Source organism: Protopterus annectens, chromosome 5.part0, assembly GCF_019279795.1.
Source record: "Protopterus annectens isolate FY-2018-M chromosome 5.part0, PAN1.0, whole genome shotgun sequence".
NCBI classification, from domain to species: domain Eukaryota; kingdom Metazoa; phylum Chordata; order Ceratodontiformes; family Protopteridae; genus Protopterus; species Protopterus annectens.
Window position 1 is genome coordinate 1,643,375,077 of NC_056735.1, and position 20,782 is coordinate 1,643,395,858.

Genomic DNA, 20,782 nt, shown 5'->3' on the forward strand with positions numbered 1-20,782 from the left:
TACCTACCATAAATGTAGATGTTCAAGATCCACATTGCTGCAGTCCAATACCTCCCTCCTTCCCTCTGTAGTTAGAGGCGGTTGTGTGGGTTGGGTTGTAAATATTGTGTATATTGTATATATTGTACATATTATTAGTGCAAGGGTGGTTGGTTGGTTGTTGGCTGTCTTTTGGTTTTGACCTTTCTTTTTAGGGTCTTCTGACATCTGGGGCAAGAAAAGACTGAGGATATGACGTCGGTCATGCGCATTTGTACCCTGACGTCCTGATGTCAGTCTAATGCGCCTTGACCGACGTCAGCCTTATACTTTGATATTCGGGCCGACCGAGGACAGCGGACTACCCAAGTGTAAGGACTGCAGCAATGTGGATCTTCGAACATCTACATTTATGGTAGGTACAAAACTGTACTTTTTGTAATATGTGGATTTAACTTTGCGGCATTGCTGGGTATAAATGAACAGCAGTCTCTGATGTTCTTCGTGTTTCACTGTTGCAGTCATTACATTTGGGTTATCTGCTTTCAGGTAGCCCTCAGTCGGCCTGATTATCAAAGTCTTGGGTTCTGTGTCGGTTGCTGTCTCATTTTCCATGACGTCAGGTAGTCAGGGGTATAAAGCATGCAGCCGACACCATTACATCAGTCTTTCTTAATCTTAATCTTATGCTTTGAAGCCAGTCAATGTACCCTAAATCAGTCCTAATTCAAGGCAACCTAAAAACAATCATTCCTTACCCAAAACAAGGTACAGTAAACTCTCAGTTAACCGGAACTCAAGCAACCAGAACACTCAAGCAAACAGAGAAAAAAAATCATAGAAATACAGTACAATTTTCATGTGTTGCACTTTCTGTTTCCCCCCTTCAGAAACATACCTTATGTTTTTAGAGTTTTAAAAAGGAAGATAGGAATAAATGCCCTCTCTCCCCAACCTAAGAACAAGTCAAACCAAAGAAATAGCATAGGATACAGTATTAGTCAGGCCTATTTTTAATAGTAACTCTCAAGCAACCAGAAAGTAGTTATCCGGCATCTGCCAATCCCCATGGGTGTCAGTTAACTGAGAGTTTACTGTACATGCTTGCAAAAATAACCTTAACCATTTTAGCTACCTTATTGGTAACTGTAACAGTGCCCTTCCTCACATCTCATGAATTAACACCTTCTTTAAGCAAAAATTACTACTTCTGATGAGAGCTGATGTTATTCTTTCAGTTGTATGATTCTAACAGTATCTAAGCAGTGAACTTTCTCTGTATTTGTGTTTGTAGTTTGACCTTAGTTGATAAGTTTGGGGGTGTCAAACTAAAGGGTTAAAGCTGTTAGGGAAAGACATATCACTTACCTGTCTAGAGGCTGTTGTTGGTCCAGCAACAGTGACACCAGCACAGTATGCTTGGAGGTCTTGGGTTCAAGTCCTGAATGAGAGCAAATGTTAACCTTTCATTTCCATGATTCTAACAGTGCCTAAGCAGAGCACTTTCCCTGTATTTGCATGTGTGTCTGGAATTTGAAACTTCAAATACTGTAAACCTGCAACTATCCACAGTATAGCCATAGTAAATTATTTTGCAAGAACTCTCAAAATGCACCTTTGTTGCCACATAGAAGTAAAATAAAAAAAATCACAATATATTTCCCAAATATTTCATCCTAAATATAAACCTAGATACATATCTCATCCTGGTACTTTTAACTCTACTCTATGCAGGTGTCATAGAACTAAACCTTGACCCATTCCTATTTACTTTTACTAGAAATGGCACATTCATACTACAACATGCTAAGGAAGTAAAAATTATTTATATGAACCTAAGAAACCTGCAGGAGAAAACTGCACAGTTACAAACTTGGAGAAGCAAATGTAATCCAGAGGCACATAACTTTCAGGACTCTGAACTAGGTTTACCTAATTGTTCCATTTCTAGATGAGACCAAGTAAGAAGAAAAAAAAGCAGGGGGAGTTGTCATTGTGGTACAAAACTCCTACACTACACCTTACTCATTGTAATATTATAACAGGGGCAGAGGCATTACTTGTCTTAAATACACTTGAAAAAACAAACACCTGCTTATAGGATACTTCCTAAATATACAGCTAAGATGTTGGCAGTTACCTTAGAGGGGTTTCATATTAGTTGTACCAGTCAGTGAACCTGTACACATCATTAACAACTTTAATGTTCCCTGGTCTGCACAGAAATACACCAACAGTATAACATTCAGGCTTTTCTTCTTCTCTGTTAATTGATAGCCTTAGTAAAATTGACCCAAGACATGTTATTGTGTGGATCCTCATTAATCATCCTGTAAACCTTCAAGAGAAGTGGCGTATTACCTAGTAACCCCAGTGACTATAATCTGTTTTATACTGTTTGGAAAAATAAACCTCCTCTGACCAAATCAAACTGTACTACTAACACCAATAAACTTGACCACTACTATACCAAACTTGATACTTTGTACCATGGCATAGAACTATTCATTAAAACTGTAATGTCAGTATTGGACAAATGTATCTGCCAAGGCTGTTAATAAGAAAAATACCTAAGTTGACAACCTGTGAACTCCAGAAACCTAGCTTGGAAAGCAAACAAAATGCAAGCAGGTACGCAGTCTTTACTTAGATAAAATAAATTCAGAAATAGATGTCAAAAGTAAATGAGAAGTTAAAGAATTATACTACTTTCAGCTTCTGCACAGAACTAAAACTAACATACTGACCTTCTGAAAACAGCAACTCAACTGAGAGCAACCCCCTAAACCCACCAGCTGACCAAGGCACTCCCTTGGCTTTTGCTCATTACTTTAAATCTGTCATCAACAGCATTCCACTGACAATGCTTCAATATGTACACTACTTACCATAAATCACACCACCTGAATACCACCTTTCACATTTAAACCAACCAAAGTTAAAGACGCTAAAAAAATTCAAGTCACATTGCTCATACCTTCCATGGATAAATTGTCACCTACCTTCTTAAAATAAGTATCAGTGGCAATCCACTGTGCCCTAACAGTACTTAACAGAAGTCTAACTGAAGTATCTTCCTTCGTGACATGGAAGGAGTTAAGGTAAACCTACTGTCCAAAGACTCTGATATACAGAAAATGGAATGTTGTGGGCTTATTTCTATCCTGAGCATTCTCTCTAAAATCATTGAAAGAGTAATGCATATCAAGGGAAGCACCCAGATCTGCTCAGAACTGGTGGTCAAAGACACCACACACACCTGTAGATATAGCCAACCTGCTGGCAGACAGGCTCAGTGAAAACTTCACTCAACCTGCTGGAAGACAGATTCAGTGAAAACTTTACTCACCCCCCCCCCCCCCATCAGTAAAACAGGACATCCCCAGTACCTGCCCCTCCCCTTATCTTTAGGGAGCAAGTCATCACTGCCCTCTCAAAGGCAAAAAAATACAGCCTCCATGGGATCCGATAACATCCCAGGCTGCATCCTACACAAATTCATGCAGGAACTTGCAGCACCATTAGGCACCCTATTCAACCAAAGCCTGAGTACCGGCATTGTCCCAGCCGAGTGGAGGACAGCTACAGTCATCCCTTTGCACAAAGGTGGAGTATCCACCGATCCAGGAAATTATAGACCCATCAGCCTAACTAGCCTGATCTGCAAGGCCATGGAGCAGATTATCATGGACGTCATTAACAAGAACACTGGCATCCTCCAGACCCTTGATCCCACACAGTTTGTCCTTGTCATAGGGAGGTCATGCCTGTTAAATTTAGTCGACTTCTTTGAGACAGTCACCAAGGCCATATAGACAAGGGGAGACAGTGAACACCACCTACCTTGACCTGGTCAAGGCTTTTGATACTATTCCCCACTCAGGTATAATAGACAAACTCTCTCAGCTAGGCATCAATCCATATGTTACCAGATGGGTAGCAAATTGGCTCACTGATAGAATCCACCTAGTCAAAATAGGGGAAGCCACCTTAAGTAGTAGAACATTAACAAGCAGTGTACCCCAGGGATTGGTCTTGGGGCCTCTGCTGTTTGGGATATACTTCTCAGAGGTGCAGGCCAAATCTAGTGGGCTATGGCTGACCAAGTTTGCAGATGACTGCAAGCTAAGTGCAGTCATCGATGTTCTTTGTGTTTCACTGTTGCAGTTATCACATTTGGGTTATCTGCTTGCAGTAGCCCTCAGTTGGCCTGATTATCAAAGTCTTGGTTCCTGCGTCGGTTGCTGTCTCATCTTCCATGACGTCAGTTAGTCACAGATATAAAGCATGCAGCTGATGCCATTACATCTTTCTTGCTTGCCATGTGGTGCCCGAAGCAGAAGCAGTTCGCAAGTGCGGGTTGGCTGACTCCTGAAATTTTCGTTTTCAAGTTTCAGAACCGAAGTCTTCAACTAAAGCTAAGTACCCCGTTGGGGAAACTTTTTCTTGCACTATACCGATGTCAGTAAAAGTCAATAATTGTATTTCTTGTGGAAAGCAAATACCTCACAAAGATTTTCATTCGTACTGTATTCCTTGCCTAGACCCTGACCACGATGTACCTCGCTGTTGGTTTTGTGCCTTATTTAAGCAACAAACTATTCGTCGCTGGTATATTTAGGCTTCTAAATATTTTGTACTCAGTTCAATTATCCAGATATGTCCTTGGTAAGCCATCCGACTACCGACATTCCGAAAAAACGCGAAGATAAAGACAGAGACAGGCCGTCTAGGTCCAAAGCTGCCGACGACACTTCTCCTAAGCCATTCGCCAGTTCGCCGGTACTCAGTGAGGCACTTTTGTAGCCCCTAATACCCACTACTTCAGATTCGTAGGCCTCTACTGAAACCCATTTGGAGTCCCGTATGCCGTGAGATGCTTCAACTGTGGAACCTGCGGATGTCTCTACTGGATGGTTCCAGAGCTGCTGTGCAGGCACCGGCTTCTGAGGGTGTATTCAGGCCTACTGACTTGCATATTAAACCAACGCCATCTTCTTCTTCAAGGCCTAAAACTCGGAACTATGCCTAGAAAACCGATGGCCAGACCGCATGGTCAGGCCTCTATGCCTAAAAAACAGATGATGAGAATGGCTGAAGACCTTATTACTTTAATCAGGGGAAGCCAACCTTACCCCTCTAAAAGACCTAGGACTGAATTTGCTTATTATCCTTCTGACCAAGATTCTGTAATTTCTGTTTCCTCTGATGACCAGGATTTACCCAGGATTCTGATGCAGAGGACTCTATTCCCTCTGCCCCCCCCCAGAGGATTTTTCTTTTGGTGAAACCCTGCGTACTCTTAGGGGGCACTTTCTCTGGGAAAGCCAGGATTACTCTGATTCTAAAAAGAGGCTTAGGGATTTCTTTTTCCTGCCCCAGCACAGGTCTTTAACTATCCCTCCTGTACTAGACATTGTTGGCGATGCCTTTTCTGAATCTAGCTTGGCCCCTGACTCTTTTCCTGCTCCCAGAAAACCTTATAGATGTTACAGGGTTCCTGACTGTCACAAGTTTCTTTTTAAAAATCCTACTGCGGATCCTGAGATTATTTCACATGGATCCAAGGGCATCAAGGTTACTACTGCCAAAAATCCTACCCCCTCTGATAGAGACTTCAGGGCGCTGGATAGATGGGGTAAGAAAGTATACACTTCTGCAACTTTGGCCATTAGGGCCTTAAACTGCCAGTTTCATATGTTAAAGTATCAGCATCATATCATTGGATTGCTTAAACAGAAAATTATGTCCATTCCTGACTGTGGTGAAAATAAGGATTTACAGGATTTAATGCATTCTGCTGAACAGGTTGGAAAGCATACTTTGCAATGTGGTTTTGATTCACTTGAGGCATCTTGCAGGGCTGCTGTCACTGGGTCTGTACTTAGAAGGCTTGCTTGGCTTAAGGAGCAATTTTTGCCAGATCATGTTAAATCTAAATTGCTGGATGCTCCCTTAAATCTCAGGACCGCCTGTTTGGCAACAAAGCAGAAGTTGTTCTTAAAAAGATGGAGGAAAAAGCTAAATCTATGCAAACTGTTAAGGATTTCCTACAAGTGCAACCTCCAAGATTTAGTAGGCATTGGCCCTCTAAGAATTTGTCTTTTCCTGCCTCTTCCAGGCCTTCTCAGTCCAAACCCAGAACCAGCAGAACACCCAGGCTTCAGTCCCAGGGTACGCACAGGACTAAACAGTGGGAGGCTCCCACTTCCAAATCAGGGAGTAGTAAGACTCCCCCCTATGGTAAACTATCTCAATGACTTAACATTAAAACTTCGAAGCATTTGTCAACTGACTGCTCCTTTAGGGGGAAAGATTGCTGTGCAGGCAAAAAACTGGGAACTCATTACCCAGGACAAATGGGTTTTAAATATAGTTTACCAAGGATACAGATTTCACTTCCACACGTTACCAACTCCAAACAGTTGACCAGATCTACCCCCAAATCAGTGGGCAGAGGCTCAAAAGCAAGTACTCTGTCTCTTAAGCATAAAGGCTATTCAGACTGTACCAGAAGAGGAAAAGGGACACTGTTTCTACTCAAGACTTTTTCTGGTACCCAGAAAAGACAACTCTTGGCGTCCTATCCTGGACCTTTCTATATTAAACACCTTTTTGGTGATTCCAAAATTCAAGATGCTAACTCTTCACCAGTTACTTCCAATGCTAGGCAAAGATGCCTGGTTGGCAGCACTGGATTTAAAAGAAGCCTACCTGCACATCCCAATCAGGGAATCTTGCAGAAGATACCTACGCTTCAAAGCAGGCTACATGCACTATCAGTTCTTTGCACTGCCCTTTGGCTTATCTACTGTGCCCAGGGTATTCACAAAGTGCCTTGCTCCAGTCATTGCATTTTGCAGGCAAAGAAGTATTCAAATATACCCATACCTGGACGATTGTCTAATTCAGGCAGAAAGCCAGGACATACTTTTGAATCATCTGGCAGTTGTATAAAAGGTGCTAACTTGTCTGGGGTACACCATAAACAAAAAGAAACAACATCTGGTACCCTGTTAACAAATTATATTCTTGGGAGCAAGCTTGAACGCAACTTCCCAGATGGCTTTCCTCACGCCAGAGAAACAAATTCATTTGACAACTTACTTCAAACTAATGGCCACAAAAACCGTGCTATCTGCAAGGCAAATACTGCAAGCCTTGGGGTTCATGGCCTCCTGCATTCTACTAATTCCATATGCAAGACTGCATATGAGGAAACTACAATGGTATCTAAAAAGCCTATGGTGTCAACATTCTCAGGATCTAGAAGCAATGATCCCTATCATACCTTGCCTACAGTTAGAGTTCCTTTGGTGGGCAGAGGCCTGCCACCAAAACTAGGGACTACTATCCACTCTACCCCCTGCCGCCAAAACCCTAACAACATACACATCAGACTGTGCATGGGGGGGGGATGAGGGCTCACCTGGCAGGGAAGTGCATTCAGGGCAAATGGAACCCATGTCAATTGCATCTGCATGTCAGTCAAAAAGAAATGTTAGCTGTACAGAATGCTCTGACAGCCTTCAAGGACCACATTCTTCCAGGACAATTAATGGTAAGGACAGACAACACCACTGTTATATGGTACATAAGCAGGGGGGTACCCATTCTTACCCCCTCTGCAGACTAGCCATGGCTCTGTGGAACACAGCCTTGAGCTACCAAGTGCATCTACAGGCTCAATTCCTGCCAGGAAATCTAAATACACTGACAGACGAACTCAGCAGAAATCTCATGGACCCACACAAGTGGAAACTGGAACCAAAGATTTTCAACATGTTGATAAACAAATGGGGGAGCCCAGATATAGACCTGTTTGCTTCCCCCCAGAACTACCAATTGGACAAATTCTGCACAAGGACTCCCCACAAACAAGCTTGGAAAGTGGATGCTCTGTCCTTCAGCTGGAAAAATCTATCAGTTTATGCCTTTCCTCCTCTGCCTCTCCTCTCCAAAGTACTACTAAAGATCAAACAGGACAAACCAAGGATGATACTGATTGTACCAGATTGGCCATGCCAACACTGGTACCCCCTCTTGCACAGTTTGTCACTGCTGGCTCCATGGCACCTGCCTCAGACCCCTAACCTTCTGTTACAGCAGGAGAGCCAGATTCTGCACCCTCAGCTTCAAAGCCTGACTCTGGCAGCCTGGCTAATTTCCTAATCTCTCCATTACCATCCCTCAGTAAACAAGTGTTGTCATTTTGGAGGCAAGGACGCCTAGTACTAGAATGTCTTATGCTGAAAAATGGAAAAGATTCTGTGCCTGGAACCAAACTCAAGCATAGCAGCACCCAGTTTGCCTCAGATTCTTCAATACTTAACTGAGATGCTTCACAAGGGCCTTTCTTTTTCCTCCATCAAAATTCATGCCTCAGCCATTTCAGCTCATTACAACACAGAACCATCTTCTCTCATCCACTGCTCAAGCAGTTCCTCAGAGGGGCCAAAAACTTAAGACCACCCAGGAGAGCCCCAACTCCAGCCTGGGACCTTACTTTGTATTGGAAAAACTCACTCTTCCTCCTTTTGAGCCAGCTATAAGTGCAGAGTTAAAATTTCTTTCTTGGAAAACGGCCTTCCTTTTAGCAATTACTTCAGCAAGAAGGGTATCTAAACTACAAGCCCTTATGGCAGTGGAGCCTTTCATCATCTTTCATGCGGACAGGGTGTTCCTCATGATCAATCCCTCCTTCATGCCTAAGGTGGTGTCCAGTATGGCTCTTAATCAGTCCATTCATTTGCCAACCTTCTTTTCTAATCGACAGAACAAAGGGGAAAGGATACTGCACTCCTTAGATGTGCACTGACAACTTAGATTTTACTTGGACAGGACTAAACCCCAAAGGAAATCTGAACAACTGCTGGTGGCATTTGCTGCAGGGGCAGAGGGGAAGGCTATTTCAAAGCAAACCATTTCTAAATGGATAGGCCATTGCATTCATTTCTGCTATAAGCACTATGGAAAACCTGTCCCACAGGGGATTAGACCCCATTCAACCAGGGCTGCATCTACCTCTACAGCCTTTCTCAGAGGTGTACCTACCAGGGACATCCTAGAAGCTGCTACCTGGAGTTCTCTACATACTTTCAATAAGCGTTACCATTTACCAGTTTTCTCTAACTCCAGAGGTGGCTTTGCCACTGCAGTCTTGCAGGGCCTTATAGCTGGTCCTAATGCTATCTAAATGCCTCCTCCCATCCTTAGCTTTTGTAATCTACCCAAATGTGATGACTGCAACAGTGAAACATGAACATAGTACACTTGTGTACACTTACCATAAATGTAGATGTTCGAGTGTATTCACTGTTGCAGTCCTGGTTACCCTTCCTCCAGCCCCCTGACTTATTTTGGCTATACCTTTACTCTCCTTTGCTATGCTTAAAAGCTTTTTGGTGTATTTGCTTTTTTGTTGGAGGTGTAACTATATATTTAATTGCTTCCCATTAGGGGGGCACCTAACATCTGGGGCAAGAAAAACTGATGTAATGGTGTTGGCTGCATGCTTTATACTCCTGACTACCTGACGTCACGGAAGATGAGACAGCAACCGACGCAAGACCCAAGACTTTAATAATCAGGCCGTCTGAGGGCTACTGCAAACAGATAACCCAAATGTGATGACTGCAACAGTGAATACGTTCGAACATCTACATTTACGGTAAGTGTACACAACTGTACTTTTCTCCTAATGATGTGGACATCCTGCAAGAGGGTCTCACCCAAATAAATGACTGGTGCCAGAAACATGGCCTCAAACTGAATGCCAAAAAATGCATCATCATCCCTTTTGGGGAGAATGACGTCCCCACAAATTATCACATTGAGAATAAGGCACTAAGCACACAATCAGTTGTGAGGGACTTGGGAGCCCAGGTTGATGGCAAACTGACTTTTGACCACCATATTGCCTCCGTTGTATGGAAAACTTTCTACATGGCCCACCTCATTAGTAAGGTTATCTCATCCAGGGAAAAGGTAGTCATAACATCCCTGTATTCTTTCCTTGTAAGACCGATTACTGAATACAGTGCCCTTTTTTGGCATGTACCTCACAAACAGCTTGAGAGACCACAGAGATTCCTCAGCCAGAGAATCCAGGGCCTCAAACATCTACCCTACACAGATGGGCTAAAAGCCCTGTCACTCTACTCAGTCTCCTACAGACTCCTCAGAGGTGACCTCTGTCCAGCATACATAGCAATCTCAGACGCTGACCTGATGTTACTGCTGCATATCCACAAGTCAAGCTCCACTTGAGTAACCTGCACGAGAGACCTCAACCTGGTCTGTGACATCAATAGGACTTGTTGGGATAGATTTGTGTCCCAGAGACCCCCCCCTTTTGTGGAATAGACTCCCTCTCCACGTAAAGCAGAGTACTTTATTAAACCTTTTTAAGCGCAACCTGGATGACCGGATGGGGAACAGAAAATACACCCCTGGGATTCCACTTATGTCCCTGCTGGACAGTGGCATAGGGTGCTGGCTTGTTGGAACATGGGCTAAATTCCTGGCTAAGCTTGTAAGGGCCTCAGGGCCAATAGCCTAGTAACTTCCTATGATCCTATGCTATTCATTTAACCAGTTACCTTACTACTCACAAGATCATCAGACCACTGCATGGCTTTCACCCCAGCCACAGCACCCAGACAGAACTAGTTGAAATAATCAATTACATTCAAAAGAGTATAAATCAGTGCTACTCTTTTTACAGACCTTTCCACATCAGTTGACTTTGTCGGTCATACCATACTGTTATGAAGACTACTTAGCCTTCGTTGCACCCCAACAGTGGCCCATTGGTTCACAAGCTACTTAAAGGGTAGAAATGATCTTGAACAATTCCCCACTCTACAAAATGTTAAACGCTGGTATGCCCCACACCTGATCTTTTACTCTTCATAGTCTTTGTAAATGATAATTTCATTTACACGGATGATCTCAAGACTTTTACAATACACTGATTACGCCACAATTGTGTGCATCACCTCAAGCCTAATTATGCTTCTCTACCGTCTGCAACATTCAGCTAACACATTACTGCCATGGCCACAGAATTCAAAGCTTGTGTTAAATTAACAGAATGCAAATTTATTTATTTATTGACATTTGTTAACTGGGTTTGTCCAACTGGGCTTGTGGCCCATTTTCAGTAGAGACCCAAGGAGAAAAGCTCCAGTAATACATTTTAAAACAAGTACAATTTTAAACAATATTGATATAATAGCAGTTATAGCAAAACGATTCACATATGTTGGGATACATGCATAAAGTTAAAGTTGCATTGAAAAGAAGCTAAGTAACAATTTTACATTGATATAGTTCAATAGGTCAACAATTAACATTTTTTGTTTGTATAAAATTGTACAAATGCATAGTAGACACATTGGAGAGAGAGGTGTAATGAGGTACTAAGTATGGTCCTTTTGAGGGTACATAAAGGGAAGGAAGACTAGGTAGTGTCATGGCAAGGGCAGGTTCTGGAATTGAGAAAATAAGCTTTTAGTTCATTTTTAAAGTGTGAGGTGTGGGAGATTGAACATAGGTCAAGGGGAAGTTTGTTCCAAGCATGAGCAAGGGAGTGTTTGTAGAGTACTTTGCCTACTGACCTTTTTGGGTGGTAGATATCAAGTAATTGTTGGTTAGAAGTACGGAGGGTCCGGGATGGTATGTAGATGGAGACTAAGGAAGATAGAGATGGACAGAAAGAGGGTTTATAAAGAATAGAGTGTAGCATATGAAATTGATAAGATAGCAGAAACTGGGGAAGTTCAAGTCAGGGGAGTTAGTAATGAATCTGGCTATTTTATGGAAAGTCTGTTGCAGTTTAAGTGGAGGCCTGGATATTGGTAAGAACTGGGGCGGCATATAAGAGGGAGGGGGGGAGGATTGCCTGGCCCAGGGTAAGTCTAGATTCAGGGGTTAGGAATTTTTTGTTCTGATATAACAGACCTAGTTTCTGGTTTGTTTTTTTATACATTGGAGTATGTGTAGGTTGAACTTGAGTTCATCATCAATAATGACCCCTAGGAGTTTTGTGAGTGTCAGGTTGGATATTTGTATTGTTTGAAGATGTAATAAAAAAGGAGGTTTTGTGATGAGAAAGAGAATGGGGAAGGAAAAGTAGGAGTTTGGTCTTTTTGGGATTTAGGATCAATGGGTTGTGAGAGAGCCATTGTTCAGTGGATAGTAGGGCCTGTTGGGTCAGGGAGTGTAGTTCAGGAATGTTATTTGAGATGGATATAAGTGTGGAGTCGTCGGCATACTGAATAAGGGAGGATTCTTTACATGAGGTGTAAAGATCATTGGTGAAGATGTTAAACAAAAGAGGTCCCAAGATGGAACCTTGGGGAACACCAGTGAAGATGAGAAAGAAAGGTGAGGAGGATGAGAGCCATTTGACAGATTGTTCCCTGCCAGATAGTTAACTATTAAACCAGGCAAATGCGGAGGGGGATAGGTGGAGATTTGCGAGTCTGGATAGTAGTAGAGGATGAGAGGCAGTATTGAAGGCTTTGGAGAGATCTAGGAAGAGACAGGAAATGAGTTTATTGTTGTCTAGGGCCTCTGCAATGATATGAGTGAAGTAGAGGAGGGCAGTGGTGGTGCTGTGGTGAGGACGAAATCCATGTTGGGTAGGGGTAAGTAAGTGGTGTGTGAGGAGGTGATTGAGAAGCTGTGAGTGAATATATTTTTCTAATATCTTGGAGAGGGGGGACAGAATGGCAATGGGTCGGTAGTTTGAGGGGTCAGTGGAGTTTCTACCTTTATGAAGAGGGATAGTGAAGAAAGATTTCCAAAGGGTGGGGACAGTTAATTCCAGAATAGATCGATTAATTAGTATAGATACAGGATAGGCAATTGAGTCAGCAGCAAGTTTGAGGAATGTAGGAGATAGATTGTCAGTGGAAGGAGAGCAAGGTTTTAGCTTGAGTAGTAGAGATTTGATGTAAGTAATGGGAACTGGCTCAAAAAAAACAAAGTTGTGTTAGTGGGACTTGGAGAGGTGGGTGTCTAAGTAGAGTTTGGCTTAGAGGTTACCAGATTTTTGATGGAAGAGATGACGTGTTTATTCAGGAGGGTAGCTATTTCCTGAGCGGAAAAGTTAGGGTATGGGGAGGGATTACAGGGCTTTCCAGGATAGAGGATGTTGTTGAGAATTGACCAACATTTTTGAGGAATGGATTTGTTATTAAGCTGAGCAGAGCTATAGTATAACTTTTTGTCATTAGTTTTATGTTTTTTTGCAAGGTTCCTCAGTTGCCTGTATTTTTGAAGAAAAGGTGGTTGTTTAGTTTTAGTCCAGGTTTTCCAAGTATGATCTTTTTGTTTCATAAGGGACCTAGTCTCTTTGGAGAGCCAGGGAGCATGGTTTGATTTTACACTGATCTTCCTAGAGGGAGCTAAGGAATTTAGAGTATTCATGAAGATGCTATTGAAAGTGTTTACAGCATCGTTTAGGGGGAGGTGTTTTAGAATGGACCAATCTATGTTGTGGAGAATGGAGTTAAATTGGGATGAATTGAAAGTCGATCGTTTTCGACAGTCTTTGATAAGGTGGGGTTTAGGAATATGGGAGTAGTGTCTTAAGCTGGTGGTAGGGAGATGATCACTGAGGGGAGTCAGGTAAGGTGGTGGGATTGTGGTATTGGTGGGGGGAATTGGTAAGGATCCAGTCTATGATGGAGCTGGAAGAGGAATTTTTATGGAAGCGAGTGGGAGATGTTATAAGTTGTTGGAAGCCGTGTAGGTGGATACTGAGTTGGGGGGAGTCAGTTGTGAGTTTGGACCAATCAATGTTGACATCACCAAGGATAAGTGTCACATATGGTGTGTTGTGGGAGAGCCAGGATAGGATGTTTTCAAGAATGGGCAGATTGTTACCAGGAGGAAGGTAGATAGAGGCAATTGCAAGTTTTTTGTGGGGATTCAGATGACAGTTAAGGATGATGATTTCAGCTGGGAGGAAGTCAGAAATTGGGGAAGGGTATGGTGAGAGGTTAAAAATGTTTGAGTAGAGGATGGCCACGCCACCACCTTTTTTTACAGGTCTATCAGATCGGAAGATATTATAACCTGGTGGGAGTATTTCACTATTTGAGATGTGTGGCTTGAGCCAGGTTTCAGATAGGGAGAGGATGTGAGGGGTATTGAGAGCTATCCATGAATGCAGCTCAGTGACTTTATTTGCTAGACTCTGAATATTCAATGAGTAAATAGTTAAGTATTTGGATGGAGATGATTGTTGTGACTGGGGTTGGTGACTGTTAGAGGAGTAAGATGGGGGCAGTGTAGAGGTAGTTTTGGGGAGAGAAGAGGGGGCCAGGGTTGGGATGGATATCTCCAGAACAAAGTAGGTTTTTAGTGAGGAGAGTGTGTGTAGTAGATGCTAGATGGAGTTTGTATAGTTTTGACTTAGCTTTGTGGGAAGGTTTAAAAACCTGTATTATGGATAGTTTATATAGACTTGAGATAGAGGTAGTAAAGAGATTAGGGGAGATAGTAAAAGATGAAGTAGTTGGATATATGTTGTATGAGTGAGAAGTTGATGAACATAGGAGTGGGTCAGAGAGATTGGAATGGTAAGAGGTGGAGATAGAGAGAATAAGGAGTAGTGTAGAAGATATTAGAAAATAATACATGTTGGAATAAAACATGGTCAGATAGAGTAGGTAGAGAGGCAGTGGTATAGATGAAGTGGTGTTGACAAGATTGACAGAATAGTAAGGTGGTTGTGGCAATAGGCAGGATGTGGAGTTGTAGTGGCCAGTGGGACAGGAAGGGGAGGGATAGTTAGGTATAAAGGTAATTGTAATGGGGTGTGTGGGAATGGGGGTAGGGTAGGGGAGCGAAATGAGCCCGAACGTAGCGGGGCTAGCACCGTGGTCAAGATGAAGTCATAGAAACAATCAGAAAAGATAGTGAAAAACTAGCGTGAGAGACAAGGATATAAAGTTTCTAAAGGTATAGTCACCAGAAATAAAATAAAAAGAAATAAAGTATGAGCAGAAGTAAGCTTACAAAAGGACACTGGCCTCAAGCTACACAAGTAGATTTACTTGAAGGAAACCCAGTGCTGTATGGTTAAAATAAGCTACAATAGAGAGGGGCTTTGCAGGGGGAGAGAGCGGTATTACTAGCAGCTAAAAGCAGGGCAAAACATAAAAAAAAATTAATATGTAAGAGTCTGAAGACAGTAAAATAGGGCAGGTGCACTAGGAAAGGCAATTATGAGTGAGGCTAGCAATGAATTCAGGGAAGGGTAAAGTGCAGAACAGGAGAATATACACAGAAACAGTATGAGTATAGTGGGTAACCAAAGAGAAAGGATAGGAGCTGCTGGGGTCTGCTTTTCCTGGTGACTAGCAAAAAAACACTGTAAATTCTTGTTGTGCTTATAAAGTGTAGCATTAATTAAAATATTAGCTTATGTAATAGTTATTTCCTGGGACACATACTTCAGTGGTATTATTTTAAGCTTAAAATGGTGGCTTCCAGACAGATAGAGTTGCAGGGGTATCTGTTAAGGTCCTCAAACCTGTGCTGCCTGTACTGTGGCCAGGAGAAAACCGCAGGAAAAAATCCACTAGGGTTCAGTGGTATTATTTTAAGCTTAAAATGGTGGCTTTGGCTTCCATCAAATGTGTGATATTCAGCTTCAAAGGCACCACACCTTTCCCATTTCCAATAATAATAAACAGTATTGCCATCCAGATAGTAAATTAAATACTTAAGTATTACTGTTGAACCTCACATTTACTGAACATAGCAGTGCTATGGTAAAGGAGACTCTTAAAAATCTAGGTGTCCTTTACCTTATTAAAAACTGCTGAACTTTGTCTTCAAAAATCACCTTAGCAAATTTACGTCTCATTCCAAAACTCCTGTATGGTTTCACTGTCATTGGAGATCTGGAAAAGGCTCTGGCCTAAAAAAGAAAACCTGCATATTTTAAAATTTCAAAATTTGCTGCAAAGCCAATAAGTAATACAAACACTGGTGATGCCATTGGTAATTTTCAGAGGTGGGAGGTATGAAGAGGGTGTGTATTTAAAGAAGATCAAGTGGCAACAACTCTCACACCATATTAGTTTTTTTTCTTCAGATTTTGAGCTGTAGTTATAAGTGTGCTCTCATAAATGGCCCTAGCCTATCCTCCTTTATATCTCACTACTCCCCCACTAGATTACTTTGCATCTCTGACCAAGACTTACTGTATATTCATAAACTTAGGACTAAAATGGTTAGTACCCTTTATAGGTGTCACCCTACTATTGCATGGAACAAGCTTCCACTTCAAATTAGATTAATAAAACAACCTAACAAATTCATTGCGGCTGCCAAAGAACACTTAAAATTACTCTGGTCCTGCCTCTGTACTCACCCACCATAAACTGTATCCACCCATAAACTAACCACTACCCCAAACTTTGCTCTACTCCCTTCCGTACTAACATCTATTCCTCCTGACCATGCCTATCTGTCTCTTTCTAACTTACATTATTTATGCCTCAGCTTAACCTCTCCCTGCCTATATCCCTCCCATAAATCAGCTCTTAAAAGTACCTAATGTCTCTATAGTACTAATACTTTAAGACTGTGAGAATATTTCTATTTCATTTTCTCACATAGTCTGCATTACTAATCATAATATATAAATATTCGAAACTTGCACAATGTTGCAAATATCAATAAAAAATGTTATTGTATCTGTAATTGTTTTTATTGTATTGTACAATATTCCTGGAGCTTTTCTTCCTTGGTCTCCGCTGAAAAAGGGCCATTTTTGTAGCTCAGTCAGACTTTTCCCGGTCAACAAATGTAAAATAAATAAGCAAATGGATTTTTTTAAGTATTTTATTCAGCTTAACACAGATAAACAATAAAACAGAGGAAATACATAGAGTAATAATATAAAGCAGGATTTCACAGCGTGGATCCATCAGAAATGGAAATAAAAGCAGTAGCTGCTCAATCTGTTATAACCAATCAGATCCAATTTAGTTAAGGCCTGGAAACTGAATGGATAATTTACCTCAAGGACTGTGACCCTGGAATTTGTTACATTTAAGGATGTTTGCCATCTACCTAAAAAAACTGTCAGTTGAGTTCAAATGGGCCACGACAAACCCAGCCATATCCAAAACATTTCTTAAGGTAATGTTCTTTGATTAAATTGTAGCTAACTAATAACAGTAAAAGCAGGAAGAAAATGTTTATATTGTATAATTTTGTCTATAAATGAGCCAGAGGTGTAAGGGCATATCCTAGCCCATATCCATCACTGCTATTTAATAGCTAAATGCTTTCTCTATGTCAGCAACTCCACACAGCCATTTAAAAATAAAATTTCAGATGGAGTTGAATTTTGGCAATCTCTGACTTCATTACCACTGCAGTGATGAAGTACACAAGGGGTTATTTGATGATGTTGACAAGAAGTCACTTCTTTCATTAATCCTTATTTCAGTTATAAGTTTTAACAAAACTGAGCAATCAAGGTTAGGAATTTTTGAGTGCTTTGTATTTGAATGTTATTTAAAAACAGAAGATTATGAGTGGGATGAGCAACACCCCCATTCCCAAAATACACATGAGAATGAGGCTGTACCTCCTGTTATCGGCTAATTTTCATAGTAATGTTCAGAAAACTCTTTTTAAGTATTTCAGATTCCATTATTTAATCTCTCCAAAACTTAGTTTGAGAGGCAGTGCAGTGGACATGGTGGTAATGGTCACTGTATCATGAAGAGTGGTTCTCCAGTCTGACTGTTGGCTGTGGGGTCCTCCCTGAGGAGTCTGCATGTTGTATGTTTGTCTGTGTGGGTTTTTGCCGCGTACATTGCTTTGTTTTTTTCCCCACATAGTTGAGTTGGTGGTAATGTAAATTAAATGTAAATTGTGTGTGTGAGCGTGCTTGTTAACGGTAGTACCCATGGGCGAATGTGTATGCTTCTTGTGATAGACTAACTTCTTGTCCAACATTATTTTTCTGCTTTGAACCCACTGAATGCCAGAATAGACTATATCTCCCCAGTAACACTGACATGGATTAAATGACAAATTGAGTTTTTATGTATTCATATGTTCATCATTTTGAACGACTGAGTTGCTTAATCACAACAGTTTATGACGAAGCAGATAATTTATGTGTAAGTAGTCTTTCAAATGGACAATAGTAAAGAACAACATTTCCTCACAGGTGGGATGTATCCGATCCTATTGCAAAGGCATTAGAAGGCTCACTTGAAATGAAGGATTTATGGAAAAACAGCTTACTCAAAGCCTGTCTGAGGTGGTTGGTGTCTACTTATAACAGCAATAAGGAACAGGAAGATGAGCTGAAGAAAACAGAGGCATCCATGCTGTCCCATCTTTCAGACTTAATGGTAAGAAATTTCAGAGTATAGTGTTTGCTGTAACTTTAGAGCTATGCACACAGTTTCTCTGACGTAAGGAATTGAAGTCTAAAAATATTTTTTGTATCCACATTCTCTACAAATATTTCCTTTTTTTCATACTCATCCTATTATAAATTTATGATAAGATTTCTTGTAGAGATAGATAGAGGTGTGTTTGTGTGTCTCACTCTCTGTATAAATGTGTGTGTGGTGTCTCACTCTCTCTCTCTGTATAAATGTGTGTTTTGATTAATATATATGTGTGTGTGTGTGTGTGTGTGTATGTATATATATATATATATGTATGTATGTATGTATGTGTGGGTGTGTCTGTTTTTTCCCTTTCCTCATGCTGATCTCCCTCTGACAGTCAGTCATCCCCCGCCTAACCCATTCATTCCCATATGAGCAGGGGCACTGTGGATACCTGTGCATGTATTTTTGTAATTGCAGAACACTCTAGTGCATAAAACAAAACTTTTGTTTTGAGATATGATTCAGTCTGTACATTTTTTTTAATTTAATTATTCAGTCATCCTTTGCATTCATTTATGTTAAACATTTGTTTTGTAAATTATTGTAACTAGCTGAATTTTTGATATAGTCCATATTCTTGCACTGCAGTACAGCACTTGTTGCATTCTACTTTGGTATAGGGCAGCTGCTTAAAGGCTCTTGTGAGATACATTTTTGACTCGCCTTCCTTTATTTCTCCCATCATTCCTTAGCATTTCAGTAATTAGTATTTACAACATTTTACTTTTGTCTATCATAGCATGATTAATGGTGTTCTCTCTTATTTTCTTACTGCAGCTTTTCTTCTAAGATCTTCACTTAAAATGCACATCAGTTCTTCCAGTCACTGTCAGTTATTCAGTAAACAGGCAAACAAATAACTGGGTTTATATTATATACATAACTGATTTTGATCTGTTTTGGGTGAGATGCCAGTGTTGCGACCTTAGCCCTTTTGCCAGCTGTATGCAGTGCTTGCTATTTGTCGAGACGTGAGGGAGGAGATGTAGAGTGAGGTTTGGTTGAGCTGCCTCTTGCCCTTTGACTTGTCTGATTCATCCAGAGTGTTTACCAAATGCCTGTCTCTAGTAGTTTATTTTTGCAAGACAAAATACATTCACATAAATCACTATCTAGGTGACTGTCTCATACAACCACCATGAAGGGAATATGAAGACTTTGGGCTTTACCCTGAACTGCTTCAGGGACCGGTCTCTCTCTCTCTGCAGCCGGAAGAAATCAAAACTGTCTCAAAAATGGTCTTTCTGGGGGTATATCTAGACATGAACCTCCTGAGAGCCTCCCTTCCAGTGGATAAGGTCCTTTATCTGATCCTTAACTGCCAGTGTTGTTCAGCAGGAATCAGTATCAGCAAGAGTTATTGAATTCTGATGGTGGCAGTAACCTGTATACACATGAGGAAACTCCACATTGGAAACTGATGATTTCAGCACACCTAGTTTCTAGGGATCAGTATTCACCTTTCTCTTGCATCAGGAAGGAAATCTCATGATGGATAGCACAGCACCAGCTCAGTCTGTGACTGCTCTTTAGAACACCCAAGATGACTGTGACTCTCTATAGACTGCTTAGACCTAGTGTAAGGAATTTTACTTTTCTGGACCAGTATTCACTTACCAACATTATTAAAGAGAAACAAATTCACAAAACAGTTGTTATTGATACAAAAGGCATATTTTTATTTATGTTTTCCTTTTAAAAGGGAGTGTCCAAATTGAGAGAGAGGCGCATTCAATCTGATCCTGGAATGAACACTACGGGACTTCCAAAGCATACCATTTTTATAAGATTTTGATAGCACATTTTAATGTATCTGTCCATCATCAAGTAATTGGCCACTAAAGCTTTAATTACTAGAATCTTTTAATTATTCATAAGTTCTGATGATTCTGAACCCATCCCCTATTTTTTTGGTACAGTGTGAGGAAAAATAGTTTTATTTCATCAGATAAGAAATTAATAAAATGCAAGTAAGAAATGTCAGCAAAATTCCTAATAAAAATTGCAGTATAGAGTATACTTTTCCCATTTCCTACAGAGCAGGTTAACTATTATGACAAAATAAATAATTTAAAATCTGTGGCCTAACTTTGAAATTAATGTTGAGTTTATATCGGGAATATAGAATGCACCAACAGTAAAATGCTATATGCAAAATGACATACTGATGATGAATTATTACTTGTAATACTTTAAAAAGGTAGAATGCACTTTCAGGCACTGTAGGGTTATTCAGATAAAAATGCAGACAGAATATAGGCTTTGTTTTAAAGTGAACAGCACATCTTATATATAAGATAGAGAGAGAGAAATGAAAATAATATCTATTTCGCATTGCTTATACTTCAGTTAAA

The 20,782-nt window shown here is 40.8% G+C and overlaps 1 protein-coding gene across 1 annotated transcript in view; it reads left to right on the forward strand.

The window, feature by feature from the left end:
• The window catches only part of URB1 (URB1 ribosome biogenesis homolog), a 1,941,236-nt gene that overhangs the window by 1,259,356 nt on the left and 661,098 nt on the right, over positions 1 to 20,782 (forward strand). The window contains exon 24 of the mRNA XM_044071429.1: positions 18,194 to 18,380. Coding sequence (XP_043927364.1) covers positions 18,194 to 18,380 — 187 coding nt within the window. The remainder of the gene's footprint in view (positions 1 to 18,193; positions 18,381 to 20,782) is intronic.